This window comes from Balaenoptera musculus, chromosome 3, assembly GCF_009873245.2.
Source record: "Balaenoptera musculus isolate JJ_BM4_2016_0621 chromosome 3, mBalMus1.pri.v3, whole genome shotgun sequence".
NCBI classification, from domain to species: Eukaryota; Metazoa; Chordata; class Mammalia; order Artiodactyla; family Balaenopteridae; genus Balaenoptera; species Balaenoptera musculus.
In genome coordinates, this window is record NC_045787.1 from 62,267,557 (window position 1) to 62,286,577 (window position 19,021).

Below are 19,021 nucleotides of genomic sequence, written 5' to 3' on the forward strand. Positions count from 1 at the left end.
TGACAAAACGATGTTCTTCTGTTTAGAAAAGAAGAGGTGGGGGATGGATGGTGCCCAAAGCTAGCGGGTCAGTGTCACTTTCTTCCTCCTTTGCCCTGCTCTTGTCCTTCTTCTCTGTCCTGCGTGTTCTCACTTTCTCACCAGCCCCCCGACTGCCCATCCTCGCCCTTCGCGTCCTCCTAACCCCCTCGTCCGTCCGGGCCCGGCGACTACGCCCACCCACCCAGGACCGGGTCGGCCCAGGGCTCCTTCCCATCCCCGGTACCGAAGCTCACGCCTCTCTCTCTCTGCCGCCCACGCTCCCCGCTCCGGCCGCCCCCATACTTCCCGGCCAAAGGGGATCCCAGCCAAGTAGGCCGCCCAGGCCTCGGCCCTCCCCCACCCCGGCCAGCCAGACCATAAAGCGCCCTGCGCCGCCGCCAGCGCACTCAGCTCCGCGGCGCCAGGACGCGAGCACCGCCCCCGACGGCAGCCCGGACGCCGCGCTCGCCTCACCTGCGCTGCGCGCGGGAAGCCCGACCGAGGGGCCGCGCGCCGTCCGCACTCCCAGGCAGGGCCCGCGGAGCCGTGAGTCCCGAGCGCCCGCGGGGAGCAGAAAGAGCCAGCATGCTGGCCCCGCGCGGAGCCGCCTTGCTCCTGCTGCACCTGGCCCTGCAGCCGTGGCTGGGGTCCGGCGCCCAGACCACCCCCCAGGGTAAGTGGGAGCGAGCCGGGGCGGGAGCCACGGGCCAGGGTCCCTCGGTCACGGAGTCCGCCGTCCCGCGCTCCACTTGGGCGAACGGAGGGACCAGCTCCGCGCGCGGCTCGGCCCCTGGCTCCTGGGGCCTCGCTCGGCACCTCTCTGTTTTTTATTGTGATTGGAAACGATAATTAAAGATTAGAATTTTCGGAGATTAGATTATCCAGCGATGAGACCAATTCCCTATACAATAGTTTGGGGGATGCAAAACCTATTTTCAGTCTAGGCAAAGACGTGGGGTTTCCAAGCGTACGGCGCGGCCCTAGACCTCGAACACATCCTGTTTGAAGTAGGGTGAAATCCGAATTCCGTCCCCCGCGGCTCTCTCTGGCCGGCCCTCCACTCAGCCCAGCATCCTAAATCCTTCGACGCGGCAGGAGCGATGTTCCGCCCAGGTGGCCTGAGGCTGATATCCCCAAGAAAGGTGCAGTATTGCTGTATTGCCCTGCCACTTGCCTTTTTCTGCTCCAACTTTGCTGGGACCCCAAAGCCTCCTTTGGGAGTTGGCTTGGTCTCTTGATTCTGGAGGTAAATTGAACTGGAAGGCTGAGAAATGGGTCTTTCTCTACAAAGAGGTTAATAAGTTGATTAATAATTTGAAAAGCCGCCTGGATGATCAGTCTTCAAACCCCTTTGTGAGATGGGGTGAAAAGAACTGTTGGGCAGAAAGCACTTAAGCTTAAACAGAATTTTGGAAAGACCAAAAGGAAGAAATTATTTAAGCAAGAAAACATCTTAGGGCTTTAACTGGCTATCCAGTGATGACCTTCATCTGTTTGAATTGATGCCTGGGGTTAATTTTTACTGACTAAGAAAATAAAGCTGGAAGAGACACGCAACTTGAAGTAAAAATTGCTAATTCTAGGAAGGCAGAATGAAGAATGCTTGTGCTGGTGCTCTCCATTCCCTTCCCCTCCCACTGCAGTAATTACCCATTTAAACTTTGCATTTCACCAGATAACTCATTTTGATTCCAGGCCAGGCAACCAGAATTGTGTTTTCAGGGGATACTGAACTGCTTTTAGTTTGGGTTGAAATGTTTAAAATGCTGTACTTTATAGTGTTTATTCATTGTGACCTTGCTTCTAGGAAGGTAAGAAAGGAAGCCTGTTTTAAAAATTAATGTATAATTGGCATATAATGTTATATTAGTTTCAGGTGTACAACATAATGATTTGATAATTGTATACATTGCAAAATGATCACCACAATAAGTCCAGTTAACATCCATTGCCGCACATGACTACCGATTTTTTTCTTGTGATGAGAACTTTTAAGATCCATTCTCTTAGCAACTTTCAAATGTGCAATACAGTACTATTAACTGTAGTCACCATGCTGTACATTACATCCCCATGGCTTATTTATTTTATAACTGGAAGCTTGTACCTTTTGACGTCCTTCACCCATTTCACCCCCACCACTACTACCCCACTTCTGGCAACCATCAGTCTGTTCTCTGTGTCTATGAGCTTGTCCTTTCTTGTTTGTTTGTTTTTGTTTTTAAGATTCCACATATAAGTGAGACCATACAGTATTTGTCTTTGTCTTAATTACACTTACATAATGCCCTCAAAATCCATCCATATTGTCATAAATGGCAAGATTTCCTTCCTTTTTATGACTAAATAATATTCTATTGTGTGTGTGTATCACATTTTCTTTATTCATTTATCCGTTGATGGACACAGGTTGTTTTCATATCTTGGCTATTGTAAATAGTGCTGTGATGAATAACTCCATATATCTTTCAGAGTTAATGGTTTTGTTTTCTTTGGCTAAATACCCAGGAGTGGGATTGCTGGATCATATAAGGTAGTTCTGTTTTTAATTTTTTGAGGAACCTTCATACTGTTTTCCATAGTAGCTGCCCCAACTTACATTCCCACCAATGGTGTACAAGGGTTCCCTTTTTCCCACCTCCTCACCAACACTTGCTGTTTCCTGTCTTTTTGCTAATAGCCATTCTAACTGGTGTGAGGTGATATCTCATTGTGGTTTTGATTTGCATTTCCCTCATGATTAGTGATGTTGGGCATCTTTTCATGTATATGTTGGCCATCTGTCTATCTCCTTTGGAAAAATGTTTATTCAGATTTCTGCCCACTTTTAAATATGTTTGGTTGTGATTTTTTGTTGTTTTGTTTGTTCTTGCTATTGAGTTGTATGAGTTTTTTATATATTTTGGATATTAACCCCTTTTCAGAGATGTGATTTGCAGATGTCTTCTCCCATTCCATAGGTTGCCTTTTCATTTCATTGGTTTCCTTTGCTGTGCAGAAGCTTTTTAGTTTGATGTAGTTCCACTTGTTTACTTTTGCTTTTGTTGCCTTTGCTTTTGGTGTCAGAAAGGAAGCTTTTTGACACAGTTCAAAAGTTTTCTTATTGCAAACATTATTTAACAGGTTTGAATTCATGGGTATAATATTTTGTGTTATATGAATTCTTGACATTTGAACACACAACTTCATGGTGTGTTGCAGGTATGGATTTTGCTTCTCCTTGGACAGAGCTGCCTGTTTTATGGAGACTTGAAATCAGGCTATACCTAAATTATCTGGTTAATTTAATTGCTGTAGGCGATCTGATTAAGTCAAGTTTCTGATAGATTCTTTATTGAGTTGATTAGTTTGCAATTATCAGCTCAGCTGAATAATTTGCTTATCTCCTTTTTCCTCTGAGCTGCCTTGCTAGTCTTATTGGTAAGTATTCGATTTTCATACAGTGATGGTTGGGCTCATTGGTAGCAGTAATTTCACCTGTAACACTAGAAGGTTGTGCTTAGATCCTGGCGCTATTACTAAAGCGTAATAACATTAGTAGAAATTTGTGGTGACTCATTTCCTTTTCAAAACACTCTCCAAACTCATTACTAACTAATCCCAACTTGGCCTCTTGAGAGTGAAGCCAGTGGATTAGAGGAACCATACAGATTGAAATGCGGTAAATTTAGTTTCAGCTGAATTATGAAGTAATCCTGGTCAAAGCAAAAATCAGGAATACCAAGAGTTTAGTTTTGCATGCAGTTCCCATACTTTTAAACACACATCTCTTTCCTGAAGATGTCTTGTCCTGAATGGAACTTTTAAATATATTGCCTTATTTCCCTTTGCTCCCACTGGTGGAAATGTAAAGTTTCCAGTTCTCTGGAAATTTAAAAATTCTATGCCACTTTTGAAGTACAGTGGGCAGCAGTCCTCATGTTTGGGGAATGTGGGATGCTAGAAAGAACATAATAGATATTCTGCTTTCCAGCACTGCTAGTATTAAAATCATTATTGTATAAGGTTCTTGATACACATGAAAGAAACAATACAGATCCAATCTGAAGATAGATCGTCTTTTAAAAGGAGTAGACATTCATAAATAACTAGGCTTTTGCCTGTTTGTTTTATAACTTTTTTTCTTACGAAAGCAACACCTGTTCATTGTAAAAAAAAAAAGAAAAAGAAAAAGAAAATTGGATAAGTAAAAGCAAATGAAATTAAAAATGTATAATTATTCAACCCAGAGATAGCTACTATTCTTGTTAGCATTTTGTCATATTGTTTTTCAAATCTTTTTCTGGGCAAATACATATTTCAAATGGGGTCATGTTATACATGTAATTTTATCATCTGTCTCCACTTAATATATCATGAGCTTTTTCCCGTATCTAAGTATTCAGCTGCATTACCCTTTTTAATATATAGTAATTTAATATATAGTATTTCTCTTTTTGGGTGGACCAAAATTTATTTATCCAGGGCTCTAATGTAGGACACTTAGTTGTTTCAGTGTTTTTATACTAAAAATAATTTGTTGAACATTTGCAGTGCCACAGGATGGCTTCGGAGGGCTGAAATCCCTGTAATCTCTGTCAAGCCTTTCTGTCTCTGTTAAGAAGAGACAAAGTGCTGTGCCAGCAAAGGTTCAGGTTTCCCACCTCTTCCAATTAGATTTTCACATAACTCCTTCCTAAATAGAAATTCTAGAATTAACACTGGTGGTGAATCTCCTAAATAAATTACCATGTCATCCATTATTTTCTTAAGATAAATTCCTTTTGTAGCAACGCTAAATCAAAGAGCATATGTGTCTTAGGGCCTTTGATATTGTTATTTAAACTGGCTTCAAAGTGTTTATACCAGTTTAAATCTTACCCACCAGTATATGAGTACCCACTTTCCTGAATCCTCACCAACAGTTGGGTATTATTGTATTTATTGTTTTTCCAATTTGATGGTGAAAATAATACCTCGTTGTTTAAATCAGCAATTCCTTCATCATTAGTTAAGCATATGAACACTTATATATATACTTATTTGCCATTGTAACTCTTTTTCTGTAAATTGCCTTTTCATGTTATTTACCCATTTTTCTATTAGGATGCTTATTTTATTGATTTGTAAGAGCGCTTTATAAATTATGGATACTATGACCCTTTTTAGTAACCAGATTATTGTATCCAGCAGACAGCTCTGGAGCCTGAAGTTCCTGCAGGCTATGGAATTGTCCAAACGATATTTGCATAAACTAAGAAAAATACTAAGTAACTTCTAGTGAGTATTACCCAAATTTGGCCTTTGCCTTTTAAATTAACTGGACATACTCTCTCATAGCTTTCATAAAGTTTGAGAGAAGGTGCTGCTGACTCGATCAAAAGCAACTTACACAAATATAAATGCAGGTTCTAGTTTTTGTAGACCAACTCTATCAGTGAGGTTACAATCAAGAAATAGAAACCACGTTGTATGGTTTTGTTTTGTTTCCACATCGGGATTTCTTAACAGAGAAACACTGGGGCACTGTAAATGCACAAAGGGAACACTTAGGTCTCACAAAGGTAGCAAACTGTTTTGTTGACAGTGTATCTCCTACCATACCCCTGCTTTCTGCTGCATATTCCCTGTGTCACTTATCACTGACCAGGAAAAGACAATTGGCTCCGGTCCAAGAGGCACATGAGAGACCCCAAGGCAGAAATTCACTACTAGGGGCCATAAGAAAAACAATGATTTGGATGCTGTTACCTGCGTCCCCCCCACCTTATACGTTAAGCCTTTAATATAAAGGCTTTTAGCCTTTATAGCTACTTTATTTATTTATTTATTTATTTATTTATTTATTTATTTATTTATTTTTGGCTGTGTTGGATCTTCGTTTCGTGCGAGGGCCTTCTCTAGTTGCGGCAAGCGGGGGCCACTGTTCATCGCGGTGCGCGGGCCTTTCACTATCGCGGCCCCTCCCGGGGCACAGGCTCCAGACGCGCAGGCTCGGTAGTTGTGGCTCACGGGCCCAGTTGCTCCGCGACATGTGGGATCTTCCCAGACCAGGGCTCGAACCCGTGTCCCCTGCATTAGCAAGCAGATTCTCAACCACTGTGTCACCAGGGAAGCCCCGCTTTTAGCCTTTATACTAGCCTCTCCCTAGTGGGAATTTTCAGAGCCACTTCTTCAGCCAAAACGCAATTTTGGGTTTGCAAATTTTGTCTTCTCTTGGCGGCTATAACCTTGTGATGAATACTGTGCTCTATTTCTTCTGGTTCAAATGTCCAGCCACCGTAAGAGTGATGAAGAAGAACTGGCGTGTTTGACAATGTGGAAAAATGATTACAATATCAGTTCACTTCATAGCTTACTGTCAGATTGTCTCCCCTCAAAAAACGTGTTTGCCCCAAAGTTAAACCTTTCACTGATTGTTCCTTTCTCCCTATTCTCCGCAGTCTTTGACCTTCTCCCATCCGCCAGCCAGAGGCTGAACCCAGGTGTCTTGCAGCCAGTCCTGACAGACCCCACCCTGAAAGAGCTATATGTGATCTCCACCTTCAAGCTGCAGACCAAAAGTTCAGCCACCATCTTCGGCCTTTACTCTTCAGCTGACAACAGCAAGTATTTTGAGTTTACTGTGATGGGACGCTTGAACAAAGGTAAGGAGATTTATAGAAATTATTTTCTTAAAAATCCTCTCTGCCTAGGATTTGGGGTCTACTTTCCTTCAGATGGTTCCATCCACCATTGATTTCAGTTTTCAATACCAAATTCCTCTGATTGTGCATTTACCCGTATAGGGGGGGTGAGTTGATATCGGGAGAAAGAAGGAAGAATAGCTTGCGGCAAAAATGCCCTTTGACATTGTCCGATCCTCGTGTTATTCTGGATCCAGTTCTGGAAGGAACAGGACCCAGGACAGTTTGGCCACTCAGTTAGTCAGCTTGAGCTGCTATAACAAATACCATAGACTGGGTGACTTAAGCAACAGATGTTTATTTCCCACAGTACTGGAGGCTGGTAAGTCCAAGGTCAAGGTGCCAGCAGATGTGGTTCCTGATGAGAGCCTGGGTCCTGGCCTGTAGACAGCCACCTTCTCACTGTGTCCTCATGTGGCCTTTCCTCAGTGTATGCTGGTGCAGAGAGAGAGAGTGAGCTCTGTCTTCCTTTTCTTGTAAGGACACTAATGCCGTCATGGGGGTCCCACCCTCATGACCTAATCTAAACCTAATTACCTCCCAAAGGCCCACTTCCTAATACCACCATATTGAGGGTTTGGGCTTCAACATATGAATTTGAGGGGAACACACACATTCAGCCTGTAATAGCCACTCACACCATTCTTGTGCTCCCTTAGAAGCATGTGGCTTAGCAGACCTAACTCCTAGCTCTGCAAGCACCTCCCGAACTTGATAGAGAGAATATATCTCAGCGGTAGAACAAAATGAACAGCTCTCTTTTCTACCTGTTTTGTGCCAATTTACACAGGTCTGTCACTTGCTTGTTCCCTCTGCTGTCAAATGTTTCACTGTCAAATTGAGTTCCTACATGTACTAAGAAATGACTTCCAAGGAAAAAGGTCACTATTTTTTCATCTCCTTCTCTTCCACCCGTGCCCTGGGGACAACACCTGTTCCTGCTTATTGAGGAATGTGACAGATACATGTCCATGCTGCCTCATGCTTTTAAAAAAGGAGGACTGGTCCTTCCGGCGAGATTTTTTTATTTCAGTTTGCTCTACAAAGTAGATACTTCTAGTGCTTCAAACTCTCTGAGATTCTAATTGTGATTGAACACTTAAAGCTGCAGGTGTTGGGAGCTGAAAGAAATTCCTAATTCTTAGAGTTCAAAGGACTATGGAGTTAAAAGCAAGAACGAATGGGCTTTTGACCCCTCCTTTTATGTCAAGTTCCAATATCCTCCCTCCCTCCTTCCACCTCACTCACAAGTCTGCTTTCTCTGTCTGTTCCTCACGGCCTCTCAGGGGCTGAGGTGCAGTTTCAGACAGTGAAGGGAGTTGGGGACATGGTTCATGATTTAGCAGATGTTTCAACCATTCCTGCTCCCTTTGCCCCGCCTTCAGCCCTGATGGGAGGTAATTTCACCCATCTCTCTGCCTTGATTCTACAACCCCATTTTGCCTCACATCTCTTGAAGGAACAGCTCATTGTCTAAGAACCCAGCTACTCAGTTTATCATCTATAAACGCCACCCTTCTTCATCTAAAGGGCAGTAACTTCTCACTAAATTATTTTAGATGCACTGGAAGGTTTTTCTTTTAGCTCACTCAGCTTAGTGGCTAAAAGACCCGCTATAGAGCCAAAAACTCTGCTTCTAGCTTTTCACTCTCTCTGAATCTCACCCTCTATTTCTAAATTGGCCATTGTGGAAAAACAAGCAACTTCCCCCCAGCTGATTCTTTCTGTTCACTCTATAGAGGCCGGGGTAATGCTAGATACATGGGCAGGTAGATGGATAGGGAAGGGGGTTGTTAAGTGCGTTTCCTTTGAAGAATCACCAGTCATGTGAGTCAGCTGTTAATACCAGCTGATCTCCATGTTAAAGGAGAAAAAAAAGAGAAAAGGATTGAACACCTTTCCACCTGCCAACCTACTAGAAGAGATAAAAAGCTCTTAGAAAAAGTATTTTTTAAAAGGAGTCCTAAAAGAATCCAGAGATGACAATTCTCAGAAAACAAAGAGGAATTTATAACAGTATTAGAGTTGAAGAATTTGACACAGAGGAGATTCCCTGGAGCAATAGGAAAAAGGACAGAGATTTGCCATCCCTGGTGAATCTGAAAGTTTTAGGAAGGAGCAGGAGCCCATTGTGACTGGAACAAGAAAGAGAAGTCACTGGGTCCATCAGGTCCAGAAAAAGATGCAGCATGTGTTTGTGACGCCCCATTGAGGTATTCAGTGGTGGTGCTGGGCTGCACCCTGCAGGCCTGCAAGTCTTGTTGCCCAGCCTCGAGACCAAAAGAAGAGCCCAGAACAGTGACAGAGACATCAACAGTTTATTGGACAGGGGATCTTACATGTCTGCAGCAAAAGGTCCTGGAGCGACATCCCACTGTATAGACCAGACAGCAGGCAGGACATGGCAGCGATCTTTGCTACTCGGGGGAGAAGGAGGCTACCATGTATGGGGGAATTGACGTCAGGTTGGCTCATCAGTTACCAGGGAAACCGGCAGCTGGGGTACATCCCTTACAGCCCCTCAGGTTAACCACCATCATGAGGGCAGAAGTTTCCCTTTAATAAACTAGCAGGTGGAGGCATTCTGGCCTAAGGATTAGAATAAGCACTTGCCGGAGCAGGAGGCAAGCACGTTCATGTGAGTAGCGAGTAGGTGAAGCAGGGACTGGTTGAGCAGGGGAGTTACAGAGAGCAAGAGACCATCTTCAGTGACCTGACCGTTCAGGGGGCCATGCACACCTGCCATGATTTGTGGAGGGTTGGGGGAAAGCATCTTCCTGGAAGGTGAACCCCAGTCCATTATTCAACTGACAAGGCCCAGCTGATCTTGTCTTCTGTTGCTTTGCATGGAAAACAGCGAAACAAGAAATCAAGATGTATCTCTCGTGACTTAAAACACCAGAGTAGGAAATAAGACACATCTTTCCCTCTATTAAAGGTTATGGTTTGGGAGAGGGTGACTGCACAGATGGAATCGAAGAGAGGATTTGGTTGTCTGGGCCTTTGGCGAGCTCCTACGAGAAACTAAAGTGTATTCCATGAAGACTGCAAAGAATGAGTTTGCCACTGAGCTTTCTGTTTCTACCCTCTCACTCTCCAAGTCATCCTACCATGGTCGCCTCATTACTGTTCGCAAAGCGTAACTTGGATCTAGTTATGCCTGACTGCAGAGACCTGTAGTGGCTTCCGATCCCAAACTGAATAAGGTGCAATTGCCCAGGCTGGGCATTTAGGTCTTTCTATTGCCTGACTCCCAACGAGCCTTTCCAGTTTATCTGTCCTTCCAACTGTCCGTGCAGCCTGTGCTTCAGCCGGATGGACTAACTGCTGTTCCCTGGACGCACCCACGCTGTCGCTCCTTCTCTGTCCTTTTGCTCTTGCCCTCTGCTTCCCCTGGTGCATGCCCTGCACCATCTCAAGTTACTGAAATCCTACACACGTAAGACACATCTCCAGCTCCTCCTGACACCTTTCTTTATATGACTTTGTACCTCCACAGAAGGTGCTACTCTTCGCTTGCCTTGTATTTGAATTACTTAGAGGTCTTTTCTCCAGTAGGTTATAAGCTCCCCTAAGGCAAGGACTGAGCATCCCTTAACTCACCTTTGTGTATATTGCAGCACGTAGCACAGTGCCCTGTACATAGAAGTGGCTCATGAAGAGACTGGATAGACTAAATGGAGGCTGAGAAGAGTAGCTTTGTTTAAAAAAAAAAAAAAAAAGACATTGTTGTGGAAATTCTAGATGTATACAATGTCCCACAGTAGGTCTGGCTCGGAATCACTTTTTGAATGAATGAATGTTGAAGACCATTTGGTTGAGGATGTAGAAGGAATACAGATAGTATTTCTGATAGAAATGCTCCATCAGATTATTAGTAATACAGTGGTATAGAAATAAGCATTCTATAGAAACCACCTAGCTGGGTAGAAGATATGGTTGGTGATTTTCTTGAATCTGGCATAGAGACAACTCTCCAGTTAGTATACTGAGTTTGAGTCACAATTAAAAGTCTCAGGAACTGTGTCACCGTGAATATATCTCTGAATCCCCCTGAGCATCGACTTACTATCTCTAAAGTGGGGATGATAATAGCTACCTCCCAGGTTGATTGCAAGAACTGACTTACATAAAGTATAATAACTTAGACTCTGAAGCTCAACAAAAACTTCAGGTTACTATATTAGATAGATTAGATAGATAGTGAGAGACAGAGACACCTTTCTATTATTTAGGCAACTGTCTTCCAAAAATGATGAGTTGGTGAACTCTTGGCTTACCTTAATGAAAGCTTCACCTTTCAGAAAAAGCATGAGAGGACCGCTTCTTTGGTCTTAATTTGAGAGCCACAGGAAAACAACTTGATGCTGTGGAAATGAAGGGAACTCCAAGAATTAGCAGTAATGACTGGAAAGAATCAGGCTCCTCAGCCTATGATAGGAGAAGTCAAGTGGTTCAGAGTAGTTGTTCTGAAACCTGCAGGCTAATGAGAGATACAGCTGGAAAGAGATGGAAGAGTTTAAAAGTTAGAATTCTGGAATTCCCTGGCGGTCCAGTGGTTAGGACTCTGAGCTTTCACTGCCAAGGGCCCGGGTTCAGTCCGTGACGGGGGAACTAAGATCTCACAAGCTGCGTGGAGCGGCAAAAAAAAAAAAAAGTTAGAATTCTAAACCAAATAATGAAGGGGAAAAAATGAGGTGCCTCAAACACTTATAATAATATTTATTTATGGAGCCGTTACAATGAACCAGGGCCGTGCTAAAGGCTCAACGCTCATTTTCCCTTTTAACTTTCACAGTACTCTTATGAGGTACCCTTGAATGAACTCAGTTTTAAAATGATGATATACAGAAAGTGGAAAGAATTTTCGTGAACTTTAGGACAAACCTTCAGAGGGTTGTACTATTATTCATGCATTTTGGGATTTCCTGGAAAAGAAAGCTGGGATTATTTGAAGGCAAATAGGTTTACTAAAAATAAATCCTGCCAAACTTTTTAATGAATTTTATGAAGTCACTCATTATACCTTTCTGAATAATATAAAAAAAGAATAAGCTAGATAAATAGTACTGTTAGGAGTTGGTAAATTGCCTTATAGCAAAGTATCTAGTGGTTTTTGACAAGGCTCTGTCTTGGGCATTGAACTTTTCAACATATCAGTGACTTAGGTGGAAACATAGTATTTTAACATGTTTGCAGTTGGCACAAAGCTGGAAAAAACAGTTGAACATGTCAGAGGCCATTATCAAGATTTACAGGGTCCTACCTGGCTGACACACAATAGGCCACCATCAGATTAAATTTTACAATAATAAATGTAAATCCGTCCTCTAGGAATGAAAAGTAAATTGTAGACACCCAGGATGTGGAAGACCCATCCTAAGCATTCTAGTCAACAACGTTAAGAACCAAGCAATGTTGAGCACAGTGCCTGGCACTTAGTAGTTGCTCAAAAATGTTTGCTGAATGAATGAATGAATGAACAGATACAGTGATGCAACTTTTTTAAAAGCTTTTTAAATTTTAGGCTTCATTAATACATACATGTGGCCAGATCAAGGGCACTGATAGTCCCACTGTACGCTTAATTGTCCAGCCACATCTAGAATACTGTGTCTAGTTGTGAGCACATTTCACAGGGACACTGTCAAGTCAGAGATTACCTTGAGGAGAGTCACCAAGCCAGCATCCCTCTGGATCCCATTTTTTTACCACATCACAAGTCAAAAAATTAAAGGAACTGGAGAAATCAAGGAGCCAGACAGAAGACGTGAGAGAGATGAAAGTTGCCTTAAAATATTTGAAGAATATCATTTTGATTGAGGATAAGATTATATCTGTCTATAGTTCTGAAGAGTAAAATTAGGACACACTGGTGGAAGTTGGAGGAAACACATATTGGCTCTGAATTAGGAAAATCTTGGGGAGCAATCCAAAAGTGAAATGGGTTTTTCTGCAAAGTAAAGTTCTTTGTTACTGGAAATGTGCTGGTAGAGACTGCACTTTTACTGAAGGGATTTGTGAAGTGAGATATTAAGCTGGATGACTTATAATGCTAATATTCTGTGGCTCTACTAAGGCTAGAGAGCATTCCATGGGCATTTAAGAAGTTGCTTTGCACCTCTCTCCTATAAGGTGACCTTGGGATTCTGTGCACATTTACAGCTTTGTTACCTACCAGATAGTTGTTTACAGTGATGCCTCATAACTTAGCAAAATATAAAGCCTTTTGCAGATGTTCAATATAACTGCTGTGCTTCCTTTCACTGGATGTTTCTTTGCTCCGTGTGTGTGTGTGTGTGTGTGTGTGTATGTGTATGTATATTCTGTAAACTTTACATTGGTTTAAACTGCTACAAAAAAATTTCAAAACACACATACTGCATTTATCACACCTGGGAGTCACCCAGAGTACTTTTAGGAAAAGCAGTTTGATGATTTACCTTTTATGTATTTCCAAAGCACTAAAGTTACAAAGACCTTAGCGTATAGGGCATAAAGATTAATGAGTCAAGGCAAACAGGAATATCCGTCACAAGAGACATTAATGGCAAGAAGTCTTTTTTTAATGTACAGTTATTTGGAGAAGAAGAGGAAAGGTTGACAGCAATTACTTTCATCATATATTTAAAAGGGCCAAAGAGCAAAGCCATTTGCCAAGCAAAGCAGAAAGCCCCGAAATACCTTGCTGAGTTTGCTGCCTGCAGGCCAGGTCACTCTGAATTTCTTTGCCCAAGCAGACAAAATATTATCATTTCCAGTTCTTTAAAGCTGGCAGCCTGCTTCATAGCTTTGATATTCAACACATCATAATATTTTTGACTACCAAGTCCGTCCACTTTTCAAAAAGCACCTTTTGAAACTTTTCCCAAGATAGCAATATTTCAAATCTTCATTGCTTGGGTTTGCTTCTTCATCTTCATCCCCCGCCAGTCACTGAGATGGTTTTAATCAGGCCAGGCTGCGTGACTCCTCTGTCAGGCTGGTGCCCAGACATGGAAATGCAGCCATAAAATGAGGCTCCAAACTCTCAAGTACACAAAGATGCTACGTTTAGAAGGAAAAGATTTATGTAAGTAAATTAATAGAAACTGCTCCCCACATTTTTAATAAGATTGTGGATTAAAAAAAATCAGAGTAGATACATGAATACTCTATTTTATCTATTTTTTCATTCAACAGATAGTTGTATTTGGTGTTCTTAGATGCTGTGGTGTATGGGAAAATTAGTAAGAAATAGACTGCTTGTCCCAAGAGTTTATGCTTTAGTAGAGAAGATGAGAAATAAACAAATATACTAGTACCTACGTTTGTATAGCAGCTTATATTTTTGCATTTTCTTATTTGACCACCACTGAAAACAAAATGAAATAGGAAGGACAGCTTTTATTGACTCCTTTTAATAATTTAAGAAGTGGACACTTCAGGCCCAGGGTCACATAGGGATTTAATATCCGAGCCATGACTGGAACCTGAGTCCTGAAAAAGTATACCTAGCAAAGCACCGAGAAAGTGTTAGGGAACATGAATGAGGCAGTAACTTCCAACCCTGGGGAAGATGGAAGACTAGAGGGAGTCTGGTGCATTTGAGCTGGATCTTGGCTTCATATTTGTAGTAATGATGGAGCAGGAAGGAGAGGAGTGGAGAAGAGAACATTCGCACAGAAAGAAAAGGATGAGGGAGGCTGGAGAAAGCTAGAGGGGGTGAAAATGGGTTGTTAGAACTGGTCGTTCAGCTTGGCTGGTGATCAGCAGAATGGAAGGTGGCAGGAAGGTTGGGCCAGTCCTGGGATAAGTTACATATTAATTAGGGACCGCTAGGGAGCTAATGAATGATTCCATTGGCTCGCTTGTGTGTTGCATTGAAAAGGCAATCATTTGGTCAAAACAGTCCTGTAAGAATCTCAAGCTTTCAGTCCAGAAAAACTGCATAGAAAGAGACCCTCAGCAGGAAGGTAAGTAAGGAATCTGGCAGAGAAACCCAGAGATAGAACAAGGTAGAGGCAGAAACACCGTTTGAAGACCTGCAGCCTTCAGTTCTAATCAGAGGAGTTCTTGGTACTCGCCCTGAGAGAGAACAAGGCTGAAATCGCCAAGCAAACTTGTTTCAGTGAGAAGCAAGCAAGAGAATGGAATGTGCCTCAGCTGAAGAAGCAGAGCTGTACCCAGTGACGGTTTTCCTGAGTGCGTTGCTCCCTGGGGTGCTAAGGGGCAGAAGTGGGTTGGAGCCAGGAGAAGACTGCTCCTTCCGGCTTCCAGGCCTGACTTTTCACTCATTCTGGAGGCAGAAGTGATGTCTTACTGGCTCACTTGTATTTTCCCCTCTGTTTTGCTCCCCTCTGCTCTGTGTATATGTTGGGCTAGGATTGGGCAAGGTGAGCACTGGGAAAGGGGGACCAGAGAGAGGAAGGGAACCATGTCTGTTCTCTCCCCTCCAGTGGTGCTGCTTCTGGAGAAGGTCAGGGAATCTCCCAGGCTGCAGGCTCCTGGGTTGTTGAGGCTGTTTCTAGACTCATTGTGACTGATGGGAAAATGCTGAGTTTTCTGAGCAGGTGCCTGTCGACCCTCTGGGGTAGTCTTACTGCTCTGAAGATAAAATAAGTATAGAAGCACTGAAGTAAGGAGTTTGCAATAAAAAAGAAAAATGAAAAAATGGAAGCCATAAGCAAAATGAAAATTATTGGATCAAGTATGAAGAATGGTAAATGTCAAAGCACTTGATAATTTTCTGCTAACAGACCTTGTGAAGATGGAAGTTTCCATAATTCTTCTTTTCCTTTTTTTCCTCTTGCTCTTGTCACAAGATCTAGGAGCATGAGGAATTTGTCATTTCAGTGCTGCACTGCAACACAAAGCAAGGCAGAAGTATAGCGTGCCCTTAAATGACAGCATGAACACAATGGCAGGTTTGGCTGCCTGCAATAGATGTTAAATTGCTACTCTCTAAACTTTTAAATTTATATGTGAAAAGCTTTCAAGGCAATCATTTAATTATTCATTGGAAGTTTATATTCACAACATTAATGTGCACCTGTTATATATAACGTACTCCACTAGGTACTATTTATGAAATTAAACTTAGCGATTCAGTTATGAAAATAAATCATGGCCCACATGGCCTGGAAGGCCTGCTAAAAGCAGGCAAGAGGCCCATGAAAATATGTTTCCTTTGAATTCCACAGAAATTCCAGGGGAGAAAGACCAAGGGTATTTGTTTTAAGCTGCTCTGTGTATCCTCTTAAACTGTTACTATGAGGAACAGAGGTTGTGGCCATAATGAAAATGAGGAGATCCTGAGTATATGTGTCTATGACCTGGTTGAAGTCTGGTAGTCCAAGTGGCGTTTTCACTGGCCTGTAAAAACGCCAGGGATTTGCAAAACTATTCAAAAAAGTAAAGAAATAGATGTCTTAAAATATTGAATTAGTGCATATATTTGGGTTCATTTTCCCCCACTTTTGTGTACCTTATGCCTCCAATTTCCAGCCATGCTGTTACTATTATAAATTCTCAACAATATTAAATAAAGGGGTAAAAAAACTCTGTTGTATCCCATGTTTAAAATACCTCAAGAATTTCTACTCACATCTGTTTTCTTTCTCCTCATACCACATTTACTTAAGTCTTACCAATACTTTGCTTCAGGAAACGTAGTAATGTACTACAGCCATAGAAAGGCCTTCTAGCCAGTCTGTTCTGTCAGGTCTTACCAATTCTTCTCTCTCGGTAAGCAAGTGGCGGCGACCACATGGGCACGAGAGAAGATCTCCTGACTCCTCAGGGCATCTCTCTACACCACAGACCCTGATGCCAACTGGCCCCCTCCAGCCATGGTCAAATGGGAAAGCAAATCTAGTCAGGGTTTAGAAGGGTGGGGAAGTCAACCTAGAAAGTCTAATGTATTTGGAGGAAGTCTTCAAAAGCGTCTTTAAAATTTCATAGTAGGGATTATTTTTTCTGGCAATATTGCAACATAAACAGATATTCCTGGCTGGCTACTCCATGGGGCAGCACCAAGTTGGCATTTACACTTCACAGAAGAGGTATCTGAGGAAAGATGGTCCCAGTTACTTGTTACGAATCATACAGACTGACTGTAGCACACTCTGGGTTTATGTGTGGAATTCATTTTTTTCTTTTACTTTTTTGTATTACATAAGTAATGCATGTTTCTTGTAGAAAAATCAGGCAATGAAAATGAAGAAAATGAAGAAAAGGAAAAAAACACATCGTCCAAGCGCCCAGCAATGACCGTATTAATATTTCCTTCTAATTTTCTGTATATGTGTATATACGTCTATGTACATACCTACATAGTTTTTTCAGAATGAACCTGTACTGACTCATAACCTTTTTTTCACTCAACATAATACTGGGAATGTCTTTTTGTGTAAGGTAGTGGATCTCCCGTGAAGTCCTTCCAAAGGCCTATCCAGGCCTAGCATTCTTTTAGTCATGGAATAAACAACACTCAGTTTCAAATTCTAGTCCTGTCACTTACTGTGTCCTTGAGCAAGTTCCTTCGCTTATCTGATCTTCCCTTTCCTCACCTGTAGTCATTCCAGTTTCATAGGGTTGCAGTGAGGAGAAATTAAGTGTTTACAGCAACGAAGGGCAGCACCCAGCCCTGTAGTAGCGCTCAGTAAATGTTTGCGAATTAATGAATTCATGCCCTCAGGAGCTTACTTGGATGTTACTTGACTTTTGATGGGTTCTACTTGCTCACTGTACTCATCATTATCTGAAATTATACTGTTTATTTTCAAATTTACTACTTATTGTCTCTCTTCATGAGCACAAAACATTCTCGGCAACAGAGTGGTGGCCAGTGCCTAGAAAAATGCCTGGCACACAAAATGTTGAAAATTTATGGTGCTGACGTACTTGCGTCTTTCCAATGACCCAGCCTCGCCATTGTCATCTGGAGGCTGTGCAGCACAGAATCACGCCCCTTCCCTTTATCTCATTATTCGCTGACCCGTGCTTGGTTCTAGCCATCCTCCGTTACCTGAAGAATGATGGGAAGATTCATTTGGTGGTTTTCAACAACCTGCAGCTGGCCGACGGCAGGCGGCACAGAGTCCTCCTGAGACTGACCAATCTGCACCGGGGAGCTGGCTCTGTAGAGCTCTACGTGGACTGCTCGCAAGTGGATTCCATTCACAATCTCCCCAGAGCCTTTTCTGGCCTCGCCCAGAGTCCTGAGGCTGTTGAATTGAGGACTTTCCAGAGGAAGGCACAGGTAAGAACCCACAAACCATTCTCCAAAGTGGAAAGATGAGTTTCTGAAGCTTCTGCTGAATGCAGAAGAGTGGGCTGAGGTCAAGAGTGGGTCTAATTTTGGCTGCATGTTAAAAACACCTGTGGAACTTAAAAACCGACTGCTAGAGGGCCCACCCTCCAGACAAGTTAAATCAGAATCTATAGCGGTGGTGCCTCGGCATCAGTATTTTTTAAAATACTGATTCTAACGTGAAGTCAAAATTGAGAGCTGCTCTTTTAGATGATAAGTGGAGACTTTGGGGATATAATTGTAAAGCAGGAAAGGAATAGCAAAAAGAATAGCAAAAATTTTTAAACTATCTTAGGGCAATAGGATGATCTACTTGTAATCTTTCTATAATGTTATTATATATATATTTTTTTTTAATTTATTTATGGCTGTGTTGTGTCTTCGTTTCTGTGCGAGGGCTTTCTCTAGTTGTGGCAAGCAGGGGCCACTCTTCATCGCGGTGCGCGGGCCTCTCACTATCGCGGCCTCTCTTGTTGCGGAGCACAGGCTCCAGATGCGCAGGCTCAGTAATTGTGGCTCACGGGCCCAGTTGCTCCGCGGCATGTGGGATCTTCCCAGACCAGGGCTCGAACCCATGTCCCCAGCATTGGCAGGTGGATTCTTAACCACTGCGCCACCAGGGAAGCCCCTGTTATTATATTTTTAATGAAAGTAAAAAAGAATGATTGGAAATTGCCAAGCACCAGGAACAACATTTTTCACAGGCCTCACTAGAGCATCCCTAACAAAAAGACCCTTATGGCCAACTTAATTCCATGAGGCCTTACAAATCACATCACTTCTGTCTTCCGTTTTATGCCCTGTTGATGGTATTTTTTTCATCATATCATTGCACCTACTGTAGAAATTGCCACATATGTTTCTCTTAGAATTTTGCACTAGGGGGACTTCCCTGGTGGCGCAGTGGTTAAGAATCCGCCTGCCAATGCAAGAGACATGGGTTCGAGCCCTGGCCCGGGAAGATCCCATGTGCCACAACTACTGAGCCCACGTGCCACAACCACTGAAGCCCGTGCTCCTAGAGCCCGTGCTCTACAACAAG

General features: G+C 42.7%; 1 protein-coding gene across 1 annotated transcript in view; it reads left to right on the forward strand.

Annotated features, from left to right (window-relative positions):
- The first annotated feature begins 434 nt into the window (after positions 1–434).
- Positions 435–19,021, forward strand: part of THBS4 (thrombospondin 4) — a 50,343-nt gene continuing 31,756 nt past the window's right edge. The window contains exons 1-3 of the mRNA XM_036848955.1: positions 435–694; positions 6,444–6,647; positions 17,681–17,928. Coding sequence (XP_036704850.1) covers positions 607–694; positions 6,444–6,647; positions 17,681–17,928 — 540 coding nt within the window. The 5' untranslated portion in view covers positions 435–606. The remainder of the gene's footprint in view (positions 695–6,443; positions 6,648–17,680; positions 17,929–19,021) is intronic.